Source organism: Salmo salar, chromosome ssa02 (genome assembly GCF_905237065.1).
Source record: "Salmo salar chromosome ssa02, Ssal_v3.1, whole genome shotgun sequence".
Taxonomy (NCBI): domain Eukaryota; kingdom Metazoa; phylum Chordata; class Actinopteri; order Salmoniformes; family Salmonidae; genus Salmo; species Salmo salar.
In genome coordinates, this window is record NC_059443.1 from 31118026 (window position 1) to 31142006 (window position 23981).

The following is a 23981-nucleotide window of genomic DNA, read 5'->3' on the forward strand; positions in this document are numbered from 1 at the left end:
CCTGTCATAGGGTTGTAATGACAAAGAGATGGCTGATTTCATCTCATGTCAGGGTTCTGCTTCTGGAACTGGGTCAACTTCAGAGACTGATTTTTAACAGACTGGTACTCTGTGGCTCTGAACTTTTTCAGTCCTAACCCAAAGCAGGTTGTGTATTAGTAGTGATGAGAACATGACTGATTGACTGACATCATGTTATCAAGTCAACTTCAATCCAAAACTAAACCTTGATGGTCTGATTTGCTGTTCTGGCTGACTGCATTTCCCTGTTTATTTCAGGGTTTCATCGAAATGAGGAGATGAAGGCCATAGACGTTCTGCCCATCCTTAAAGAAAAGGTTGCCTTCATATCAGGTGAGAAACACAATGTCTCTGATCCATGGTGTTTACCATTCTATATGGTCTGTAGAATGTCATGGGAATACACACACGCACGCACGCACGCACGCACGCACACACACACACACACACACACACACAAACGGCCTCACATGATTCACTGCAGCTCTACATTTACTACAGGGCACTGGGAATAGGCAGCACATTATGGTGGGAACAACAGCCTACAACACAACACAGGGAAACATCAGGCAGGCAAGGCTTCCTCTGCAAGGAGATGTAGTTTCAGCTAAGCTGTGAGTGGAGCTCTCTGTGTGAACCGTGTCATGACCCTGACCTGCTGTGACTTACTGCTGACATGAGTTAGTCATGTCAAGACTCATGACTTAGTCTTGCCTCTAACTAAAAGCTATAAAGTATTTTTATTTTTATTTATTTTTTATTTCACCTTTATTTAACCAGGTAGGCTATTTGAGAACAAGTTCTCATTTACAACTGCGACCTGCCCAAGATAAGCAAAGCAGTGCGACCCAAACAACAACACAGAGTTACACATGGAATAAACAAACATACAGTCAATAACACAATAGAAAAAGTCTATATACAGTGTGTGCAAATAAGATAAGGGAGGTAAGGCAATAAATAGGCCATAGTGACGAAATAATTACAATTTAGCAATTAAACACTGGAGTGATAGATGTGCAGAAGATGAATGTGCAAGTAGAGATACTGGGGTGCAAAGGAGCAAAAAAAATACATAAAAAAAATAACAGTATGGGGATGAGGTAGTTGGATGGGCTATTTACAGATGGGCTATGTACAGGTACAGTGATCTGTGTGCTGCTCTGACAGCTGGTGCTTAAAGTTAGTGAGGGAGAGTCTCCAGCTTCAGTGATTTTTGCAATATGTATGCTGTAAACAGCTATAAATATGATGAGTGATTTTACCTCAAAGTACTCCTATTACTGTAAAATAGTAATGCATTCTTCAGTTGCCGGTATTACGATAAGAGTCCATTATACTGTAAAAGGTGAGGACAACTAGCAGGATTTGTAAATCCCTGTTTAGTGGATGTCCGTTGTTGTGTGTTTCTCATGGTCCTGGTTCATGTGTTCCCCAGGTGGCCGAGATAAACGTGGGGGTCCCGTCCTTACATTCCCAGCCAGGAGTAACCATGACAGAATACGAACAGAGGACCTCCGCAGACTCATAGCTTACCTCGCTGGTATCCCCAGGTACTGTTTCTTATACATAAATGATAACTGAACACACTGTTGAACCCAGCCCGGCCTCCTTTCCCTGCACTACACATACAGACACACATAGACACACACACACACACACACACACACACACATACAGACACACACACACACACACACATACATACACACACACACACACCCCACACACACACACACACACACACACACACACACACACACACACACACACACACACACACACACACACACACACACACACACACACACACACACACACACATACACACACACACACACCCACACACACACACACACACACAGACACACACACACACACACACACATACACACACACACACACACACACACACACACAGTATTAACTCTGAAAGTTGGATAATGAAAACCAGCTTGTTGACTCTCCTCCGTGTCACATTCTATTGGAGTCCAGCGTGAACGAGGCAACCCTCCCCAGACTACAACCTGTGTATCACTGTGTGTTTTCAAATTCGACTCCTCCCCAACCGTGATTTCCCTCTCTGCTTTATTTGAAATAGACTCTTCCTTTTAAGCAGCCACCTCCCTGTGCAGCGTTAGAGATAATATTATACTCCAACCCTCAGCCTGGTGCAGTACCGTTACCACTTTACCACTGACTGTTGACATAGTTTACTCAGTATACAGTATGTGTGCGCGTGTGTGTCTGTTTGCGTGTGTCTGTCTGTATGCGTGTGTATGTGTGTGTGTGCGCGTGCGTGTGTGTTTGTAGTGTAGTGCAGTGCAGTCCAGGGCTGTATGTAGGTTAGACTCCCCCTGGGCCTCTCTCTGTAGGGGCTGATGACGCCAGGCAGGCAGGCAGAGCAGAGCAGAGCAGAGCAGAGTGGGTCACTTACTAATAACTAACTGCAGATAGATATTCTCAGGCCAGATCTCCTTTTCGCTCTCTCTCTGTGCTGATTAGCTGCAGGCAAGCTTCTCCTCTTCTCTGTCTGTTTTCAGTGTTATTGGATACTAGCCTAGAGGCTGACTAGTGGTTAGGAAAACAGTGTAGGGGATCTGGTGCGGGTGGCATCCGGAGGGAAGGGGCGTCGGTCTGGACTAGGACGTGGGAGGCGTGGGCGGTTGGCTAGCGGAGTTGCTAGTGGAACGTTACCTCGGCGAGACTGTCTGTGCTGTCCACTCAGCGGAAGGGCAGTTTTACTCTCTCTTTTATACACACAAACAAACTCTCGCTCTCACTTTATCTCTCTCTCACTTTGTATTTGGCTCTCTCTCCGGTTCACTCGTTCTCTCCCACTGTTTTCTTATTGTTTCTCTCGGGGAGACGGCTGGGCTGGTCTTTTCAGAGAGTGAAGTCATAGTGATTTAGTTCAGAGCACAGGGCCTCCTTCTGCGCTGTGAGACACTCAGGTTAAGCCTTAAACACTGGGGATATCCTTTTATGGTGCTTTTGCAGTGGGACACTTTTGGTAAGCGAGTCATTGAACATCTCAACGGTTACATTTTATTAAAAAAATTCTGAGGCACCTGGTGAAAGAAATTTTCACCACCCATTTCATTTTCATTTGAATATTAACAATAGTTTTTTGTCATGGAAGTAAACAAAATATTTGAGTGGTGATTTGTGAATTTCATGGCTGCTTGTGGTCTTGGTTTGTCTCAGTGAGGAGGTGAGCAGACATGGCTTCACGGTCATCGTTGACATGCGAGGCTCTAAGTGGGACAGCATCAAGCCTCTTCTGAAGATCCTGCAGGAGTCCTTCCCTTCCTGCATCCACGTCGCCCTCATCATCAAACCAGACAACTTCTGGCAGAAACAGAGGACCAATTTTGGGAGCTCCAAGTTTGAATTTGAGGTAGGTCCACCCTGCATAGTCTCTTGTGATGACATTCATACAGAATAATTTGAGCAAGCAAGTTAGCTAGCGTGAGATTGCCTTATGGGTTCTGAGAAAAGTACCATAGCAATATGACTCAACCGCTTTGAATCGATCCTCAGATGTGGATCTTTTCCCAAAAGTGTCTGAGGAGATTGTATGTCTTAATCATCTTTAGGCTATACTGAGAATATGTTTGTAGTCTCTGGAGTTGTAAGGCATGAGGCAATTAGTTTGCAATGTGAATGTTTTTCTTCGTTTTTGTTCAAATGAATTGTTTGCCTTCAAATTGAATTAAAGTTGTGTATAAGTGTTCCAAGATGTCGTTATGAGCCCTAGGAAGTGTTGTGTGGAATTGGAAAGTGATATTAAAGCTGTGACAGAGAGTCCCGTGTGGGTAGGAAGCTGGAGCTGTTAAATTTAGTTCTGACCTATTTAGAGTGGAACAAGGATATTTGGGCCTCAGAGAGAGCAGAGTCTCAGTAAAGAGGGCAGTCTGATTAGGGACATCCAGATTGGCGTTAACCTGAGCCCACTGCTAAAGAATACACAACATACACATGAATGGGCTTTAAAGAGCTGTGGATACTGCATGTGTTGATGTTATCTCATAGGGATTTTATTTGTTATGGCTGCAGCTAAAATTCCTGGAATGTTTTTGCCCACCTTTTCAAGTGAACATTGGACGTAATAGATCTGTTGACCACTCCTCATAATCCATGTTTAATTATGTTGGTTATAGAATTTTGACTCACAGTGATAGCATAATCTATTCAGTTGGTTTAGTAACATGATAGTCGTTAATAATGATATCTGCATCTCGGGCGTCTCATGCATCAGGGTGTAATTTCATTGGGCTTGAGAATGACGTCCATGTGTCATAAGATGACATTCTACTTCTCGGATCTCCTTCCATACCTTCCTCACAGACTGCTGTTTATATTAGTGTCTGAACCCTCCCTCTTCCTCACAGACTGCTGTTTATATTAGTGTCTGAACCCCCCCTCTTCCTCACAGACTGCTGTTTATATTAGTGTCTGAACCCTCCCTCTTCCTCACAGACTGCTGTTTATATTAGTGTCTGAACCCCCCTCTTCCTCACAGACTGCTGTTTATATTAGTGTCTGAACCCTCCCTCTTCCTCACAGACTGCTGTTTATATTAGTGTCTGAACCCTCCCTCTTCCTCACAGACTGCTGTTTATATTAGTGTCTGAACCCCCCCTCTTCCTCACAGACTGCTGTTTATATTAGTGTCTGAACCCTCCCTCTTCCTCACAGACTGCTGTTTATATTAGTGTCTGAACCCTCCCTCTTCCTCACAGACTGCTGTTTATATTAGTGTCTGAACCCTCCCTCTTCCTCACAGACTGCTGTTTATATTAGTGTCTGAACCCCCCTCTTCCTCACAGACTGCTGTTTATATTAGTGTCTGAACCCTCCCTCTTCCTCACAGACTGCTGTTTATAGTAGTGTCTGAACCCTCCCTCTTCCTCACAGACTGCTGTTTATATTAGTGTCTGAACCCTCCCTCTTCCTCACAGACTGCTGTTTATAGTAGTGTCTGAACCCTCCCTCTTCCTCACAGACTGCTGTTTATAGTAGTGTCTGAACCCTCCCTCTTCCTCACAGACTGCTGTTTATATTAGTGTCTGAACCCTCCCTCTTCCTCACAGACTGCTGTTTATATTAGTGTCTGAACCCTCCCTCTTCCTCACAGACTGCTGTTTATATTAGTGTCTGAACCCCCTTCTCTTCCTCACAGACTGCTGTTTATATTAGTGTCTGAACCCTCCCTCTTCCTCACAGACTGCTGTTTATATTAGTGTCTGAACCCTCCCTCTTCCTCACAGACTGCTGTTTATAGTAGTGTCTGAACCCTCCCTCTTCCTCACAGACTGCTGTTTATATTAGTGTCTGAACCCCCTTCTCTTCCTCACAGACTGCTGTTTATATTAGTGTCTGAACCCTCCCTCTTCCTCACAGACTGCTGTTTATATTAGTGTCTGAACCCTCCCTCTTCCTCACAGACTGCTGTTTATAGTAGTGTCTGAACCCTCCCTCTTCCTCACAGACTGCTGTTTATATTAGTGTCTGAACCCTCCCTCTTCCTCACAGACTGCTGTTTATATTAGTGTCTGAACCCTCCCTCTTCCTCACAGACTGCTGTTTATATTAGTGTCTGAACCCTCCCTCTTCCTCACAGACTGCTGTTTATATTAGTGTCTGAACCCTCCCTCTTCCTCACAGACTGCTGTTTATATTAGTGTCTGAACCCCCTTCTCTTCCTCACAGACTGCTGTTTATATTAGTGTCTGAACCCTCCCTCTTCCTCACAGACTGCTGTTTATATTAGTGTCTGAACCCTCCCTCTTCCTCACAGACTGCTGTTTATAGTAGTGTCTGAACCCTCCCTCTTCCTCACAGACTGCTGTTTATATTAGTGTCTGAACCCCCTTCTCTTCCTCACAGACTGCTGTTTATATTAGTGTCTGAACCCTCCCTCTTCCTCACAGACTGCTGTTTATATTAGTGTCTGAACCCTCCCTCTTCCTCACAGACTGCTGTTTATATTAGTGTCTGAACCCTCCCTCTTCCTCACAGACTGCTGTTTATATTAGTGTCTGAACCCTCCCTCTTCCTCACAGACTGCTGTTTATATTAGTGTCTGAACCCTCCCTCTTCCTCACAGACTGCTGTTTATAGTAGTGTCTGAACCCTCCCTCTTCCTCACAGACTGCTGTTTATATTAGTGTCTGAACCCTCCCTCTTCCTCACAGACTGCTGTTTATATTAGTGTCTGAACCCTCCCTCTTCCTCACAGACTGCTGTTTATAGTAGTGTCTGAACCCTCCCTCTTCCTCACAGACTGCTGTTTATAGTAGTGTCTGAACCCTCCCTCTTCCTCCAGACGGTCATGGTGTCTCTCGAGGGCCTGACCAAGGTGGTGGACCCCTCCCAGCTGACGTCAGACTTCGAGGGCAGCCTGGAGTATGACCACGACGAGTGGATCGAGGTGCGCGTGGCCTTCGAGGACTTCGCCGGCGATGCCGCCCGGGCTTTGGCACGGCTGGAGGAGCTGCAGGAGACCTTAGCGCAGCGTGACCTTCCGCGCGACCTGGAGGGAGCACGGCGCCTTATGGAGGAACACGCCTCGCTCAAGAAGAGGGCCACCAAGGCCTCGGTGGAGGAGTTGGACACACAGGGACGCAGGCTGCTCCAGAGGCTTCAGCAGGGCGCTGTCACCCCTGGAGGCTACACTAACCGCGGCGGCGGGGGAACGGATGCTAACGATGGGCTCACAGGCCACCCAGATGCCCACAACCTGGTGCCCAAAGTGAGTGCCCTGCTGGACAAGCTGCATGGCACACGCCAGCACCTGCAGCAGCTGTGGCACATGCGCAAGCTGAAACTGGACCAGTGCTTCCAGCTGCGGCTGTTTGAGCAGGATGCAGAGAAGGTATGTTATGAACTAAATACACACTACTTTCACTTTTGTGTTAATAGAACAAGGCTTGTTTCTATTCAAAGGACTCACATTTTAGTCCATATCTCTCATCCTAGCATTCATAACTAGAAAGAAAGCATCCCAAGCTCACCAGTGAAGTCTGGATTTGCACTGAGAATATTACTTCATAGCAAACAGAATGGGATAAGTAGCTGCAGGAGTAATGATGCTTGTTTGTAGTATACTGTAATGGCCCATAGCCTGTCAGTGTGCATAGACCCAGCTACAGTTATATGGGTGTCATGCAGCTATCAGCCAGATGGTGATGTGATGCCTCCCTGCTGTGGAAACAGACATGTTTGTCAGTTAGTCAGAGCAAAGCTTTAATTACATCTCCCCACCACCACCTCCTCTTCCTCCTCCTCTTCCTACACTACCACCTCATCCTCTTCCTCCTCCTCTTCCTCCCCGGGCATGTCATTATTGTCCCCGGTTATTAAAGCATATCTCCGAGGTCAAGTTGAAATGGTAGCTGTCACGCTGAGCTTTCTTGTCATGCTAGCTAGAGGTCCCTCCAGGGTGATACGAACCTCGACCAGCTGTCTGGCGTTCCCAGTGGCAACATCACGAGTCTAGGCAGTATGACAACATGACACTAGGGTCAGGCTGACACACAGTTCAATACAGTGGAGTGGAGTCATTCCATCTGCCTCCCTGAGTGTCCAAACATCCATGTCCTCAGCCTTTAGCCCAGCCCCCCCTCTCTCTCTCTCTCACCCCCAGAGCTGTAAGATACAGTACCTGCTAATAGAGATCTTCTGTGTGCTTGTGCCTGCCTGCGTGTGTGTTTGTGTGCCCATGGCTGTGTGTGTATCGCGCCGTCCACAGATGTTTGACTGGATCATGCACAACAAGGGCCTGTTCCTGACCAGCTACACAGAGATAGGAGGGAACCACCAGCATGCCGGGGAGCTGCAGACCCAGCACAACCACTTTGCCATGAACTGTATGGTAAGAATACACACTTCTACATTACTAATTGACTCAGTGGTTTATCCCAATGACCATAAACTACTGTACCCCTCAGCTTTGTGTTAAAATACATTGAAGTGTATTGACAGTCATCTATAGCGTATTTACAGTCAACTATACCTTATTTATAGTCATCTATAGCTTATTTATAGTCATCTATAGCTTATTTATAGTCATCTATAGCTTATTTATAGTCAACTATACCTTATTTATAGTCATCTATACCTTATTTATAGTCAACTATACCTTATTTATAGTCATCTATAGCGTATTTATAGTCAACTATACCTTATTTATAGTCATCTATAGCTTATTTATAGTCATCTATAGCTTATTTATAGTCAACTATACCTTATTTATAGTAATCTATACCCTATTTATAGTCAACTATACCTTATTTATAGTCATCTATAGCTTATTTATAGTCATCTATACCTTATTTATAGTCATCTATAGCTTATTTATAGTAATCTATAGCTTATTTATAGTAATCTATACCTTATTTATAGTCATCTATAGCTTATTTATAGTAATCTATACCTTATTTATAGTCATCTATAGCTTATTTATAGTCATCTATACCTTATTTATAGTCATCTATACCTTATTTATAGTCAACTATACCTTATTTATAGTCATCTATAGCGTATTTATAGTCAACTATACCTTGTTTATAGTCATATATAGCTTATTTATAGTCATCTATAGCTTATTTATAGTCAACTATACCTTATTTATAGTCATCTATAGCTTATTTATAGTCATCTATACCTTATTTATAGTCAACTATACCTTATTTATAGTCAACTATACCTTATTTATAGTCATCTATAGCTTAATTATAGTCATCTATACCTTATTTATAGTCAACTATACCTTATTTATAGTCATCTATACCTTATTTATAGTCATCTATACCTTATTTATAGTCATCTATAGCTTATTTATAGTCAACTATACCTTATTTATAGTCATCTATAGCTTATTTATAGTCATCTATACCTTATTTATAGTCAACTATACTTTATTTATAGTCATCTATAGCTTAATTATAGTCATCTATACCTTATTTATAGTCATCTATACCTTATTTATAGTCAACTATACCTTATTTATAGTCAACTATACCTTATTTATAGTCAACTATACCTTATTTATAGTCATCTATAGCTTATTTATAGTCATCTATAGCTTATTTATAGTCATCTATACCTTATTTATAGTCAACTATACCTTATTTATAGTCATCTATAGCTTAATTATTGTCAACTATACCTTATTTATAGTCATCTATACCTTATTTATAGTCATCTATACCTTATTTATAGTCAACTATACCTTATTTATAGTCATCTATAGCTTAATTATAGTCACCCCCCCTTAAAAGGGCCATATAATGATGGGTTAAACTAAACAGTCCTCCCAGTACCTACCACATGCAGTGTGAGGTTGAGACAAGCCGTCCATTTCCTGCCTGTATGTGTTTGTGTGTTTTTTGTTTGTCTGTCTGTATGTATGTGTGTGTCTGTCTGTATGTGTGTCTGTGTGTATGTGTGTGTGTATGTGTGTGCTAACTGTCCTGACCCTCCCTGGCTGCCTGCAGGGTTAAAGGCCCTAGCTGTGTTCTGTAGGGGAAGCTGATAAATCACTTGGTCTCTCTGCCCTCTCTTCCTCCCTCCCTCCACTCATCCTTGCCCTCTCCAGCCCTCCCCTTTGCCTTGCCCTGGCTGTCAGTAGTCAGTACAGGGCCCTAGCTCCGGCCCCCATCTACTCTCTGCTGCTCATGGGGCCAACCAGGGGAAAATGAGGGAATGAATTGAAGCCCTAACTTTTTGTTTTACTGTATTTTCGTATTCTCTACATCAGGGATCATCAACTAGATTCAGCCGCGGGCCGATTTTTTTCTTGAGCGGATGGTCTTGGCGCCGGAACATAAATACAAATCATTTCTAGACTACAAATTGACCGCAAGAAGAGTCAAACAGATATCATTTTTGACTAAAACATAATAATTTCAAACCTTGCTTACATTTGTATATGATCACATCTCTCTATTATGCATGGAAATACTTGGGAACAGATTTCCTAAATTACAGTCACTTGGAACAAATTTCCTGGTGTTTTTACAGTCTTTTATGTTTAGCAATGAATTCAGCTCGCAGGCCGCCAGTTGTGGAACCTAGCTCTAGATTGTATGGTGGTCTGATACTGTAAAGTACACTTACACTAAGTACAATTACACTCTATGACATTGTTTCCTTGGACATATTCCTCTATAAGTAAGTTTAAAGTTTAAATCCGGACTAAGTTCCTTAAAAAAATATTTGTATTTATTTTTTCAGCTGACCCCTCGCCCAACAGTTTGGGAACCACTGCTCTATACAATTAAATGTTATCCTCTTATCATTTAGTATGATCTTGCTTGTTTATGGAGTTATTTTGTGCTGAGCCAGCCTAGCTTGTTTTGAGAAGCTGACAGACAGCCCCATTGAGGGAGGGGGTTCACCAGACCCAGCCCTGGTCACAGTCACACAGGCATTATTGTGCATGACTTAGCCATCAGTGTGCAGTGTCAACAACAGGCAGGGGGACTCTGAAACAGGCACTGACACCCCCTTTTCCCCAGGATGCCTTTGCTTCCTGTTGACTAGAAAGACTATGTGACTGCCAGGATCATATTTGGGAGGTAGAGCTAGTTGCTGATGATGATACTGTGAGGGTAAAATGTGTGCGTGCGTTTGAAAGGGAAGATTATCACAATGAAGCATAATGGACAGCAGCAGTAGTAATCACAATGTGTTAATGTGTTCACTGTTGTGTTAAATCTGCTTTTTGCCACCTTGAGTAAATATCCCAATATCCCAGATTCCCCAGCTAGACGAGAGTTCAGCCATTTAGGCTGGGGCTGATGATGATCATCTATGATTATGTCATTTGTAATATGCAAATGAAAAGTATGGAGATGTGATGGTAGACTGCCCCCTCTGGTGTTGTTGTAACATTACACTCTATGGTTCCACTTTGGGGAGGAACGTGCCCTTGACTATTGCCAGAAATTCAAAACCAGTTCAATAGAAAAGCAGATGGCCATCTGATAGCGGCACAATGGAAGCCTGTTTGAAATACATAATGGAAATGGTAATGCTAGAATGGACGTGATGTCATTGTGGCCTAGTCTCCTAGTGTCTCCTCTCTGTGTGAATATTAACAATGTAAATATGAAATAAAAATAGTCTTTCTGTCATGTTCCTTATTTTGGAGAACGCTAGCCAGTAACCCCAGGTGCTTCCTGTTCAAGACATTCTCCCCCCCCTCACCCTCTCAGAGTCTATGAGCCTAGGTCTCTGTCCCAAATGGCACCCTATTCCCTACATAGTGCACCACTTTTGACTAGAGCCATATGGACCCAGGTCAAAAGTAGTGCACTATATTGGGAATAGGGTGCCATTTGGGACTCAGACTTGGGTTAATGGCATATGCCAAGACCTCCATTACTGTGTCAGTCTCATTGATTAGTTCTTCCTGTTCCATCCTGATCCTATCTGTAATGTTGTCTGTTCGTTTACACCGAAAACAAAATGGAAACATGTTCACGTCGGACCAGTCCCTTTGGCGTAGACAAATAACTCTTGATTGCATTTGTTTTGAATTCCCCAAGTCTGGGATGTGGAGATGGAAAGCGACCACACTTCATATCTTTGCCATGCAAAAATGGGCTTTGTGACAGCAGTATAAGTGTCAGTATCTTCCTCTGTGGAGTGGACCCTCCCTGCTCTAAGTGCTCAGATATGTGCAATGCTTGAGAGACAGAGGAAGGTTCTGTGGTATGTTGCTGTGTGGGTAAGCCTTGGTGGCGTATGTAATGTGATCAGTCAATGGATACTATGCAGAGGCCTGACCCAGTGTTTACTTTCCCTTTAACTCGGGTCCCCCTGGCTAAGATACCATGCTGCTTGTCGTTTACATCCAGGAACGAAGCCATGTAGTGGAGAGAGACTGTTATTTAGCCTTACATTTGAATGCTTCACAGATGTCGTCGGAGTCAGAGGCGTTTGTCGTTTTTTCAGGAGGGCAGATGTCTTTATCTAGCCCAGCCCTGTGTGTGTCCGTTCTGCCTGTCCGTATGTCTGTCTGTTTGTCCGCGTGTGGTGTTCTCAACTCTCATCAGTTTAAAAAGTGTTTGCAGACAGACAGAGATGTTGAACATTGGTCCATTGATGTTCCCCTGCTATGGATTAGTATAATGAGGATTCACCCACCTCTGTTTCAGAACACACTGCGGTTTTTTGTGATTCATTAAAGCCTCTCATTTAGATAAAAGGGGTAATTGAATGCTAACAGTCCTGCATGTAAAATGGAATAATTCATTTGTGTTTGCTGATCTATGTCTATCTTGTCACAACAGCTTTTAAAGGGACATCGTGTTGTTCTTTCGTTGTTTTGGTTTTAGTGTGTGAGTAGTAGGATGACGCTGACAGCGTCAGGGAGTGTATCGATCCCTAACCGACAGATGCTAATTACCCAGCATGCCGTAGATCTCTACAGCAGGCAGCGAGAGCTCATCAACTGTGTGTGTGTCCACAGCTGGCAGCGAGAGCTCGTCTCCCATAAACACCTCATTAAACCATTGGGATAACGTTGTAGCTCTGACCACGTGAAAGAGGAAGCCTACTAAAAGGGCTTCTCAAGCAGGGGAAGCTTGGCAATTGTTGAGCTGTACTAGATCCAATAGGACTCGAAAGTAATGACCACTGTTTTAGTACAACACAGCCTGTGTGTGACTGTACTATAAACTAGATCCCCCCTATTCACTTTTCTTTGGATTGGAAGTTGTACTACCACAATCAAACCCATCCAAAGGGTTTGTTTTGAGCAGCAGGCAGGCAGTGAGCGGTGTAGCCTTAAGCCATGTGATATTATCACTGTGATATGGGTGATAAAGGAGAGGGAGAAACTCATGACCTGTGACTGAACCTCTTTCTGTCTGGGTGGATCTCCTGCTATGCCCTCCCTTATCCGCACCTTCCGTCCCCTTCTCTGTCCCCACCCAGCCACACACAGTGCTGTGGGCGTCCGTCGGGGCTGGCTGGGGCTGGCTGAGTGGAAGCATGTGGACATGTGGTCAGACTAGAGAGACTTCCTCCTCTCCCACGGGTGTAGCCCCTCCACTCCGTTCGGCTCACTACGCTTCACTGGATAACTAACATCAGCTGCCTGCTGCACACTCACCGTCACTTCCTTAATCTTTTGATTGGCTGCGTTTGTTGGTTCAGCAGTTTAGCATTTTAAAATATTGTAACATGTAATTTACCATGAATCTCAAGTGTTTTTTTACTTACACTGAAAATGCTCAATATTCTTTTGTTTTGACTTCACTGACATTCTCAATTCTGGACACATTTCTGGCGTGACCATTCTATGTATTTTCTCGACAGGATGCAGCTTTATTTGGTTTCACAATACAGGCACTTAGCACTGTGGTAGTAGTCCCCTTATTGGCTGTTTCCAGTTGATATTTTACCTCCCCTCTGTTCACTGTAACATAAGAGAGTAGAGGCTGAGGCTTGCTGGTGTTTTTGTTTGGACTGGAGTGGTTCTGTTCTCTTCTCAGTGAGTAATAGTCTCTCTGGGTTTTTGTGTTTGATTTGGACTTGGTTGTGTGTGTGTGTACAGTAGGTTGTGTGTGTACAGTAGGTTGTGTGTGTACAGTAGGTTGTGTTGTGTGTGTTCTGTGTTAACTTCTCACCAGCCTCCCAAGCCCTTACTATTGATGTAGGCCCTCCTGTGGCCGGGTCTGTAGCCATGGCCCACCTTGTGCTGATCTATGTCTTTCTAACCCTCCCTCTCTCTCTGTCTGTCTCCCTCCATCTAGGTCTGCCGGTCTATCTGTGTTTCTGTCTCCTTCTCTCTCTGTCTCTGTCTGTCTTTATGCTTGTCCGTCTCCGCCCCTCTCTGTCTCCCTCCCTCCTCCCTTCCTGCCTGTCTGTGACTCCCTCCCTGTCGCCCTCCCTTTCTGTCTGTCTGTCACCCTGTTTGTCTGTCTCCCTCCCTCTCTGTCTCCTTCCCGCTCTATCTCTGTCTATGTGATTACTGGTAATACTTTACTCCCCTCTCCTCACAGAATGTCTGTCATGTCCCCCCCTCTCTCCTTACAGAATATCTATGTAACTATTAACCTCGTCATGTCTTCTCCACTCTTACAGAATATCTAATATGTCTCCTCCACTCTCCTTCCAGAATGTCTATGTAAATATCAACCGCATCATGTCTGTGGGGAACCGGCTGTTGGAGTCTGGTCACTACGCGTCGCAGCAGATCCAGCAGATCTCAGGTCAGTTGGAGCAGGAGTGGAAGGCCTTCGCTGCTGCCTTGGACGAACGCTCCACCCTACTGGAGATGTCTGCTGCCTTCCACCTGAAGGTTGACCAGGTGAGGAGGAAGCACACACACATACACACACAAACAACAACAACACTCGCACACACACATTGGGATTTTCCAGATTGAACAGAAAAGGGCCAAAACACTCTAGTACCTGTTCCAGCGCTGTGCTCCTACAGAGACACACACTCTTGTTATTTTCCTCTCTCTTTACCTCTCTCTGCCTCGTTTTACTCCCCCTCCTCTCTCTGTCTGTCTTTCTCCTCCTCCCTCTCTCTGTAACCTCTCTGCCTTCTTCTCTCTTCACCTCTATTGTAGTGCATGAGGTCAGGTTGAAACCAGATGTCCAGAGTAGCAGGGTGAGCGGTATTGTTATAGACTACAGGTTTGTGTACCCTACTATCCCCAAGGATTTGAAGCTACTCCATGGATTGAATCTTACCCTACTTTGGTAGAGGCTGGATTGTAAGCCCATGTTATATGTGGACTTAGTTGTTGTCATATGTTTTCCAACAAACTGATTCAAGTGGAGGTGTTGTCTCTACTCTACTGGTTGTTTGCGGTTGGCATGTGAAGCTAAGTTTCAGTGCTGTGTGTGTCTGTGTTTGTTTACCATGGTTCTAGTGAAGCTGTGGTAAACTGAAACCTCTCTGTCAGTCTGTGGACAAAAGGGGGATGATTGAGGAGACACAAAGAGAGAGATACGCACTGAAAAAATGAAATGAGATGATGCCTTTGTCTTTTATCTCCGCTCTCTTCATCCCTCCATTTCTAGAATAATCACTTGTTTTGTATCATTATTCTCCTGAAGTGCCTCTACTTTCTGTTCTACTTTCCTCTCCTCCTCTCCCTGGCCAGCTCCCACAGGAACAGATGAAAATAGTTCCTATCTCTTAATGGCATTGTAGTACGCTGCTGGGATGATGCAGAGCTAATAATAATGCTAGCTAGGGCTGCCTGCAAGGCAATGTGTTGCTTTCATCCCCTGCCATGAATGTGTAATTTACTGATTTACTAAACAGACAGACAGGCAGACAGAAAGGGTGGCAGACAGACGGAGACAGAGAGGGAGGGTTAGAAAGACATAGACAGACACGAGGACAAGTATAAGTATTTTTCATTGCCTGTTTTTGATCTATACACGTTTGAGTATTTTAGAACAAGAGTGTTTTTGTGTGCGCTAGTTACCGTGGTTGGATGATTGCACATACAAATGCTGTGGTACATTTAGGTAGTCATGACGTTATTTAACCCTTCTAAAATAGTGGAACTAATGTGCCGTTTAGAATTTGCATAATATACCTTTAATCTGCTATTGGTTTTGATCTTTTTACTTTCTGTACCACACACCACCATGCACACACACCCTTGTGATTACCATTATAATGTGTGATTGTGTGTGTGTGTGTCTCCTCCAGTACATGGGTAATGTGGAGCCGTGGTGTAAGGCGTGTGGAGAAGGAGACCTGCCCTCTGAGCTACAGGACTTGGAGGACACCATCCACCATCACACAGGACTCTATGAGCACATCACCACTGCCTACTCTGAGGTACTGTGGGGCCTGCAGTCACTACACATTCTAGTGCCCAGTGCTCATGTACTGAAGGGATTAGTCGGTGATTAGCCCTTTTTGTGTCGTCGTGCTTTAAAGTAAAATAAATAGCATTTGCAGCATGCACTGAAGTAATCCTGCATAATTCCGATTCAGTTGTGTTTTCAAAGTTCATTGTCAACCTTTTGCCCACCTCACCTGGGATCTCTCCTATCTTCTCCTTTCCTCTCCCAGGTCAGCCAAGACGGGAAGTCCCTATTGGACAAGCTGCAGCGGCCCCTGACCCCGGGCAGTGCTGATTCGCTGACGGCCTCGGCCAACTACTCCAAGGCTGTGCACCACGTACTGGACATCATCCACGAGGTGCTACACCACCAGAGACAACTGGAAAACATCTGGCAACACCGCAAGGTCCGGCTGCACCAGCGCCTGCAGCTCTGTGTCTTCCAACAGGACGTCCAGCAGGTACACACGCTGAGGAAGACGCAGACACACACACACACACAACAACACACACACTCACACACACAATGACACAAACACACACTCAAACACAAACAAACACACAGAATACATAATACACAGATACTTACCATCATTGTCACAGACCACTATACTTATTGTACAGTGTTTTATTAATCTAAAACCTGATTTTCATGCATGTTCAACACCAAAGAGAACCGTGTTGTAATTTTGCAGAGTACATTTAGCTGTCTCCACTTTCTTCAAAGCGTTTTCAGTGGCTCCTGGGGTTTCTGAGTGAAAACTTATCTGCGTGAGTGGCTGACAGACCCTTGTGATTAGGACTGAGCTGGTTTCTACTTCTCTGTGCCCTGTGGACATGCTCTCTATTCTCTGTATCTCTCTCTCTGTATCTCTCTCTCTGTATCTCTCTCTCTCTCTCTCTCCTGCTCTCTCTCTCTCTCTCTGTTTCTCTCTCTCTCCTGATACGTACTAGTTGCCATGGTAATCCAATTTACCGCCACATAATGTGTTGCGTGTTCCATATGTCCCATAGAATGATGCGCTCTAAGAGGAGAGACCTTGAAAAACCCACTATCAAAAACCTTGTTTATTCTTCTGTTCAGCAATAATAGTGAGATGAGGCAACTGGCCACCCATCTGTTCAATAAATAATAAGGCCGTTATTAACTGAGATATATTATCACAGTCCATAGAAAGGCTGACACGTTGGTCTGTAGTGGATTATGGATTTCTTCATCCATGTTTCCTTATTAAAAGTGCCAGGCTGTGTCCCAAATGACACCCTATTCCCTATATGGTGCACTACTTTTGACCAAAACTTATGGACTAGGAATAGGGAACCGTTTGAGACGCAGGCCCAGACTTGGCACAGTGATGCAGAGCAGAGGGTAGAGGGTGGGTCTGAACTGGGAAGGCATTATGTTATGGCAGTAGCCTTGGACAGAACAGGGCCATCTATAGAGCTGTCCCAGACACAGTTCGTCAAGCTAAAAGTCCCAAAGCTCCCCCTTGTGGCGCAGCACATCAGATCAGCGCATACAGTACATACCAATAATATCCCTGTTCATAGGCTAATAGTCACCACACCTGGGTTCAACTAGTATCTGTTTTCTTGCAAATGCTTCACGCATTTAATTGAGCCTGCATGGAGTGCTGGGTTTGTACTTTTGGGACTAGCCTATTTAATTGGTTCCATTCTAGCCAGGCAGGCTCAATCAAATGCTCAACGTTTCTGATTCCAAGTAGCGACTATCCAAAGGCCTATCACTGTACACAGATGTTGTGATCGAGCATGTGCTACATCACTCTAGTGTCCTAATAACAGCCTTTATTAGACAGGGCTCTGGCAAACCCTCTCTATACCGGTATATTTCAGTCTCTCAATCTCTCGCCCCTGTGTGTGTGTGTGTGTGTGTGTGTGTGTGTGTGTGTGTGTGTGTGTGTGTGTGTGTGTGTGTGTGTGTGTGTGTGTGTGTGCATGTGTGCAGGTGCTGGACTGGATAGAGAACCATGGTGAAGCCTTCCTCAGTAAGCATACCGGAGTGGGGAAGTCCCTACACAGAGCTCGGGCCTTGCAGAAGAGACACGAGGACTTTGAGGAGGTGGCCCAGGTGAGCTGGGACACACACACACAGAGAAAAATAGTATTATAGTTTGTGAACTTATTCATTTATATCCGCATAATGTCTCTTCTAATGTCCCCCTGTCCAGAACACCTATACTAACGCTGACAAGCTGCTGGAGGCAGCAGAGCAGCTGGCCCAGACAGGAGAATGTGATCCAGAGGAGATCTACCAGGCAGCCCACCAGCTAGAGGACCGCATCCAGGACTTTGTACGTCGCGTGGAGCAACGTAAGGTCCTCCTGGACATGTCTGTGGCCTTCCATACTCACGTCAAAGAGGTACGAGCCTGGGTCCCCTTATAGGCTTATACAGTAGATCTGTACCTGTTGAAAAAACAGGTACTGATCTACAGTATGTCTCTAGTCAGGGCTATAGCTCAGAGTCTACTAAATTGCATGAATCTGAGTGTGAAATGACTTTAAACCCTTTTAACTATTAAAGAAAGTTGTGTGTATTGAGACCTGCCAGCTAGCTGTTGTAATATTGATACCCCTCTAGAGGTGGTAATGACATCTGGTGTAGATGTTGTCATGGTAGGGCTGTGAGAGGGTTCTCCACTGCTCACCCTGAGGAAAGTTTAAGTTCAAATCAAATCAAATTTATTTTTATATAGCCCTTCGTACATCAGCTGATATCTCAAAGTGCTGTACAGAAACCCAGCCTAAAACCCCAAACAGCAAGCAAAGCATGTGAAAGAAGCACGGTGGCTAGGAAAAACTCCCTAGGAAAAACTCCCTAGAAAGGCCAAAAACCTAGGAAGAAACCTAGAGAGGAACCAGGCTATGAGGGGTGGCCAGTCCTCTTCTGGCTGTGCAGGGTGGATATTATAACAGAACATGGTCAAGATGTTAAAATGTTAAAATGTTCATAAATGACCAGCATGGTCAAATAATAATAATCATAGTAGTTGTCGAGGGTGCAACAAGCACGTCCGGTGAACAGGTCAGGGTTCCATAGCCGCAGGCAGAACGGTTGAAACTGGAGCAGCAGCACGGCCAGGTGGACTGGGGACAGCAAGGAGTCATCATGCCAGGTAGTCCTGAGGCATGGTCCTAGGGCTCAGGTCCTCGGAAAGAGAGAATTAGAGAGAGCATACTTAAATTCACACAGGACATCGGATAAGACAGGAGAAATACTCCAGATATAACAGACTGACCCTAGCCCCCCGACACAAACTACTGCAGCATAAATACTGGAGGCTGAGATGAGGGGTCAGGAGACACTGTGGCCCCATCCGATGATACCCCCGGACAGGGCCAAACAGGCAGGATATAACCCCACCCACTTTGCCAAAGCACAGCCCCCACACCACTAGAGGGATGTCTCCAACCACCAACTTACCGTCCTAAGACAAGGCCGAGTATAGCCCACAACGATCTCCGCCATGGCACAACCCAAGGGGGGGCGCCAACCCAGACAGGAAGACCACGTCAGTGACTCAACCCACTCAAGTGACGCACCCCTCCCATGGACGGCATGGAAGAACACCAGTAAGCCAGTGACTCAGCCCCTGTAAAAGGGTTAGAGGCAGAGAATCCCAGTGGAAAGAGGGGAACCGGCAAGGCAGAGACAGCAAGGGCGGTTCGTTGCTCCAGCCTTTCCGTTCACCTTCACATTCCTGGGCCAGACTATACTTAATCATAGGACCTACTGAAGAGATAAGTCTTCAGTAAAGACTTAAAGGTTGAGACTGAGTCTGCGTCTCTCACATTGGTAGGCAGACCATTCCATAAAAATGGAGCTCTATAGGAGAAAGCCCTACCTCCAGCCGTTTGCTTAGAAATTCTAGGGACAATTAGGAGGCCTGCGTCTTGTGACCGTAGCGTACGTGTAGGTATGTACGGCAGGACCAAATCGGAAAGATAGGTAGGAGCAAGCCCATGTAATGCTTTGTAGGTTAGCAGTAAAACCTTGAAATCAGCCCTTTCCTTAACAGGAAGCCAGTGTAGGGAGGCTAGCACTGGAGTAATATGATCAAATTTTTTGGTTCTAGTCAGGATTCTAGCAGCCGTATTTAGCACTAACTGAAGTTTATTTAGTGCTTTATCCGGGTAGCCGGAAAGTAGAGCATTGCAGTAGTCCAGCCTAGAAGTAACAAAAGCATGGATAAATTTTTCTGCGTCATTTTTGGACAGAAAGTTTCTGATTTTTGCAATGTTACGTAGATGGAAAAAAGCTGTCCTTGAAACAGTCTTGATATGTTCTTCAAAAGAGAGATCAGGGTCCAGAGTAACGCCGAGGTCCTTCACAGTTTTATTTGAGACGACTGTACAACCATCCAGATTAAGTTCAACCTTTAAAGGAGTTCAACCTCCCCCTCGCCCCAGCCCAGTTAGTGTTGTGAAAGAGATGACAGCCAGCCAGGGTAATAAGAGGTTTGATACAGGAGTTTAGTGGCATGAAGAATGTATTACATTAGTACTGCCACACAACACACCGCCCACACACTGAAGAGTAGAAGTGTGCGTGCGGGCATTATGTTGTATTTATACAACGGCTGGGTCTAATCCTGAATGCTGATTGGTTAAAACCGCATTCCAGCCTGTGTCTATTCCATAAATTAGCACTGGCTAAATCTATGATGTTAAAATGCATATTTACTCTGTTCCATCTGCATGCGCAATCCACTGTCTCATCAGCCCAGCTGAGCAATTTATAAAAAGCATCTAGACATTATCTCACATTTCTTTTAGACTGGCATTTCGTTTTTAACAGAGGAGATTTGTATAAACCTTTCTGTATGCCTCTCCGACATTTGCAACATTGTTTCAATATTCAAATTCGATCTCCAGCTGTCCTTTAGTAATGAAGGTGTCGCGAGTCAGGATGAGACAGACAGGCAGGCAGCTTTTTCAGCCAGAGTCGAAATCAAGAATCAACATACATTTTATGGATATATACAAAGAAGTATCAATAGAAACCAGGTCAAACGAAATGAAGTGCAGCTAGTTTGCTGTCTTTCCAGCTTCAGTTTGAAGTGATTGTGTTAGCTGTGTTGTTGGCTAGCTCCTCAGAACAACAGTGTCCTGACGAGAGAGCACATTTTCTATGCCAGGTGAAATCGCGCATCATTAGATCATTGTTATGGATGTATCCAAATAAATGTCACTAGAAAACAGCTTAAACAAATGCTAATCCAGCCCCTTTGTTGTTATTCTGGCTGCACTGTTTGATGTGACTGTAAATTAGCCGTTATTGGCTAGCTAGCAAGCAAGGGATAAGAATGTTTTCAGCCAGTATGGCAATGGAACGTTTAGAACAAACAACTGGGTCGCGTCCATGGATACAGAACAAAAAGACTTAATGACTGGGTCGCGTCTCTGCCATCCGAACCGATAGAACAAACGACCAGCCGGCTTGGGTAGCAACCCTAGATTTGTGTCGGGACTATATCTTGTGGAAGGATGAAATAGTATGAATAAATTCATTAAAATAACATTTTTAATTAAAATATGTAAATCATTATTTGAATATGTTGGTAACCCGTAATATAAAAGTGATAATAATGCCCTGGAAGCCACGGTTTGCCGGAACTCTAACAACACCCCTGCCAATATATCCTCCAAACACCGGCTCCTCGGTCATCATCACTTAATGATGTGTGTGTGTCCTGTGACAGTGGATGGGCTGCCCAAAGTGACACTGACACATAGACGTATTTCCCTGAGCGTAACACACATCTCCAACAGCCTAAACACAGTGTCTTCCTCCCCCTCTACTACTCTCATCTACTAGACTGGAGCCTAGAGCTATTGCCACAATTTAAGAAGCTGTTCTGTTTCTGAAATGCCTTCTATTCAAAGCTGTAATTTGTCATGCCTTTATTTGTGGTGAAGATTACATGTGTGTTGTGTTTGAAAGGTTTCCCTTGTACGAAGGCAGACCTTTGGAATGAGTGTTTCTTCCCATTGTTCAATGTTGTGGCTGAGAGAGAGGTGGCCGGTTTACCTATAGAGGTGGTGCTTCACTGTAGTCTCCTAAAAACAACATGAAGTTTTTATGAGAACGTTAACTTGCAATCTGTGTTGTTTCAATCAGTGTCATTCGTTTAGGCATTAATGAACAGCATTAACCTTTCTGTAAAGGTTCTGTGCCAGTGCGCTGTGCTTTACTCTGTGTGCTGACATTGATATCATCTTTACAGTATATGACTCACAGTGGTTGGTGGTGGCCTGATATTCATATGAATTCATCATTTCTTTTATGTGTCCATATGGTGTAATAATACCCATCTGTTGTATAGAGGTGGTTGGATTAGGCCCAGTTCCAACTTTCCTCCTCTGTTTTTAGCCTGTGTTGTGTTTGCCTGTCTGTGTGTGTTAATATGGAAAAATAGAGCTGTATGAACTGGAACAAAACACATTTTGGGTCTCAAATGGCATCCTATTCCCTACATAGCACACTTTGAATTTTGAAAAGGGCCCTACTGGAGCTGGTCATAAGTAATGCACTATATAGGGAAGAGGGTGCCATTTGGGATGCATAGAAAAAAAGCAGTGGGTAGTAGATTGGGCAGGGAGGGTCCTACCTGCTGGTACGGGTACTTTAGTTTGGCCCACCCTGCCAATATAACCAGATGGTTAATCCTGCCACAATGACTCAATGCAGCTCCCTCCTTCACTCCTCTTTCTCTCCCTCTCTCCTATGCTTTGTCCTTCTTTACCTGGCTCTCTGTGTGACAGCAGTCAGCTCCTTTACCTTTCTAATGTGTTTGTAGCGTAACAAGTTGCTCTCGTGTGATTGGCCGGCAGACCTCTTACTGTATTTCTGATTGGCTGCCTGGGCTGTCTGTCACTGTGTGCCCATGCAGCTGTGGACGTGGTTGGAGGAGCTGCAGAAGGAGCTGCTGGATGATGTGTATGCTGAGTCTGTGGAGGCGGTGCAGGACCTGATCAAACGCTTCGGCCAGCAGCAACAGACCACCCTGCAGGCCACTGTCAACGTCATCAAGGAGGGAGAGGACCTCATCCAGCAGCTCAGGTAGCTCACAGCGCACTCATCCTCCATCCTAAATCCATCCCTTCTAGCCCCTACCCGCCATAGAAATATGCTACCCCCTCTACTTTTGTAGATCTGAGCTAATTTACCAAGTAATAAAGGTAGTTTTGTGTTTATTTAGAACTGTTCAGCATTGTAGAGCAGTATTACTGTCCCCCAAGGCTGTATTTACCCTACCATTAAGAGGCAACAGAGGTGCATTTGAAGCTTCTAAGAGCATACCATCTAACATAATTAAACTCTTCTAGCTGTTCCACCACCTACAGTGTTACATGTCATTCATGATATTGAAAGGAGTGTATTTAATGTGTGTGTTGACCTATCTAACCTCTGACTCCGGCCTCCACACAGGGACTCTGCTATCTCCAGTAACAAGACTCCCCACAACAGCTCCATGGCCCACATCCAGAGTGTCCTACAGCAGCTGGACGAGGCCCAGGCTCAGATGGAAGACCTGTTTCAGGAGAGGAAGATCAAACTGGAACTCTTCCTGCAGCTACGCATCTTCGAGAGGGACGCCATCGACGTAAGTGGCCCCCATGTCCATAAAGTTCAGATCGATCAATCTCTCAATCAACCAATCTATCATGTCCTCTATTGGCCGTATCAGACCGGTGTCTTTTCCAGAGATTGAATGTTTCGCAGTCAGTGTTTCTGTAGTAGTTTTATCTGATAGTGTAAGGCCTTCAGTCCCTGCTGAGAGAATCAAAGGAGTATTTCTGCTGCTGCTGTTGTTCTAATCTCTCTCTTTCCTGTTACACCATCAAAGGACTGAAGCAGTACAGTGGTTGATTAATGGTATTGATTCACATCCCAGAAATACCTAGGTATTTGGTTGGATGACAATTTGTCTTTTAAAGTTCATGTGGATAAATCTTGTGACAAAGCTTAAATTGAAATTGGGTTTTTGTTTTCGTAATAAGACTTGCTTCCCGCTTATGGCTAGAAACATTTACATTTACATTTTAGTCATTTAGCAGACGCTCTTATCCAGAGCGACTTACAGTAGTGAATGCAT

General features: G+C 44.5%; 1 protein-coding gene across 7 annotated transcripts in view; it reads left to right on the forward strand.

Annotated features, from left to right (window-relative positions):
* Positions 1 to 23981, forward strand: part of LOC106579830 (triple functional domain protein) — a 138509-nt gene that overhangs the window by 55535 nt on the left and 58993 nt on the right. For 5 of the 7 annotated variants that reach the window (XM_014160062.2, XM_045702163.1, XM_045702176.1 and 2 more), the window contains exons 3-14: positions 280 to 354; positions 1460 to 1574; positions 3229 to 3421; positions 6353 to 6901; positions 7778 to 7900; positions 14159 to 14350; positions 15721 to 15852; positions 16090 to 16320; positions 17829 to 17951; positions 18052 to 18243; positions 22776 to 22945; positions 23315 to 23489. In XM_014160062.2, the coding sequence (XP_014015537.1) occupies positions 280 to 354; positions 1460 to 1574; positions 3229 to 3421; positions 6353 to 6901; positions 7778 to 7900; positions 14159 to 14350; positions 15721 to 15852; positions 16090 to 16320; positions 17829 to 17951; positions 18052 to 18243; positions 22776 to 22945; positions 23315 to 23489 (2270 nt within the window). Of the gene's footprint in view, positions 1 to 279; positions 355 to 1459; positions 1575 to 2458; positions 3035 to 3228; positions 3422 to 6352; positions 6902 to 7777; positions 7901 to 13446; positions 13532 to 14158; positions 14351 to 15720; positions 15853 to 16089; positions 16321 to 17828; positions 17952 to 18051; positions 18244 to 22775; positions 22946 to 23314; positions 23490 to 23981 lie in introns of those variants that run through there. The other 2 variants (XM_014160078.2, XM_045702173.1) reach the window with 2 other exon arrangements.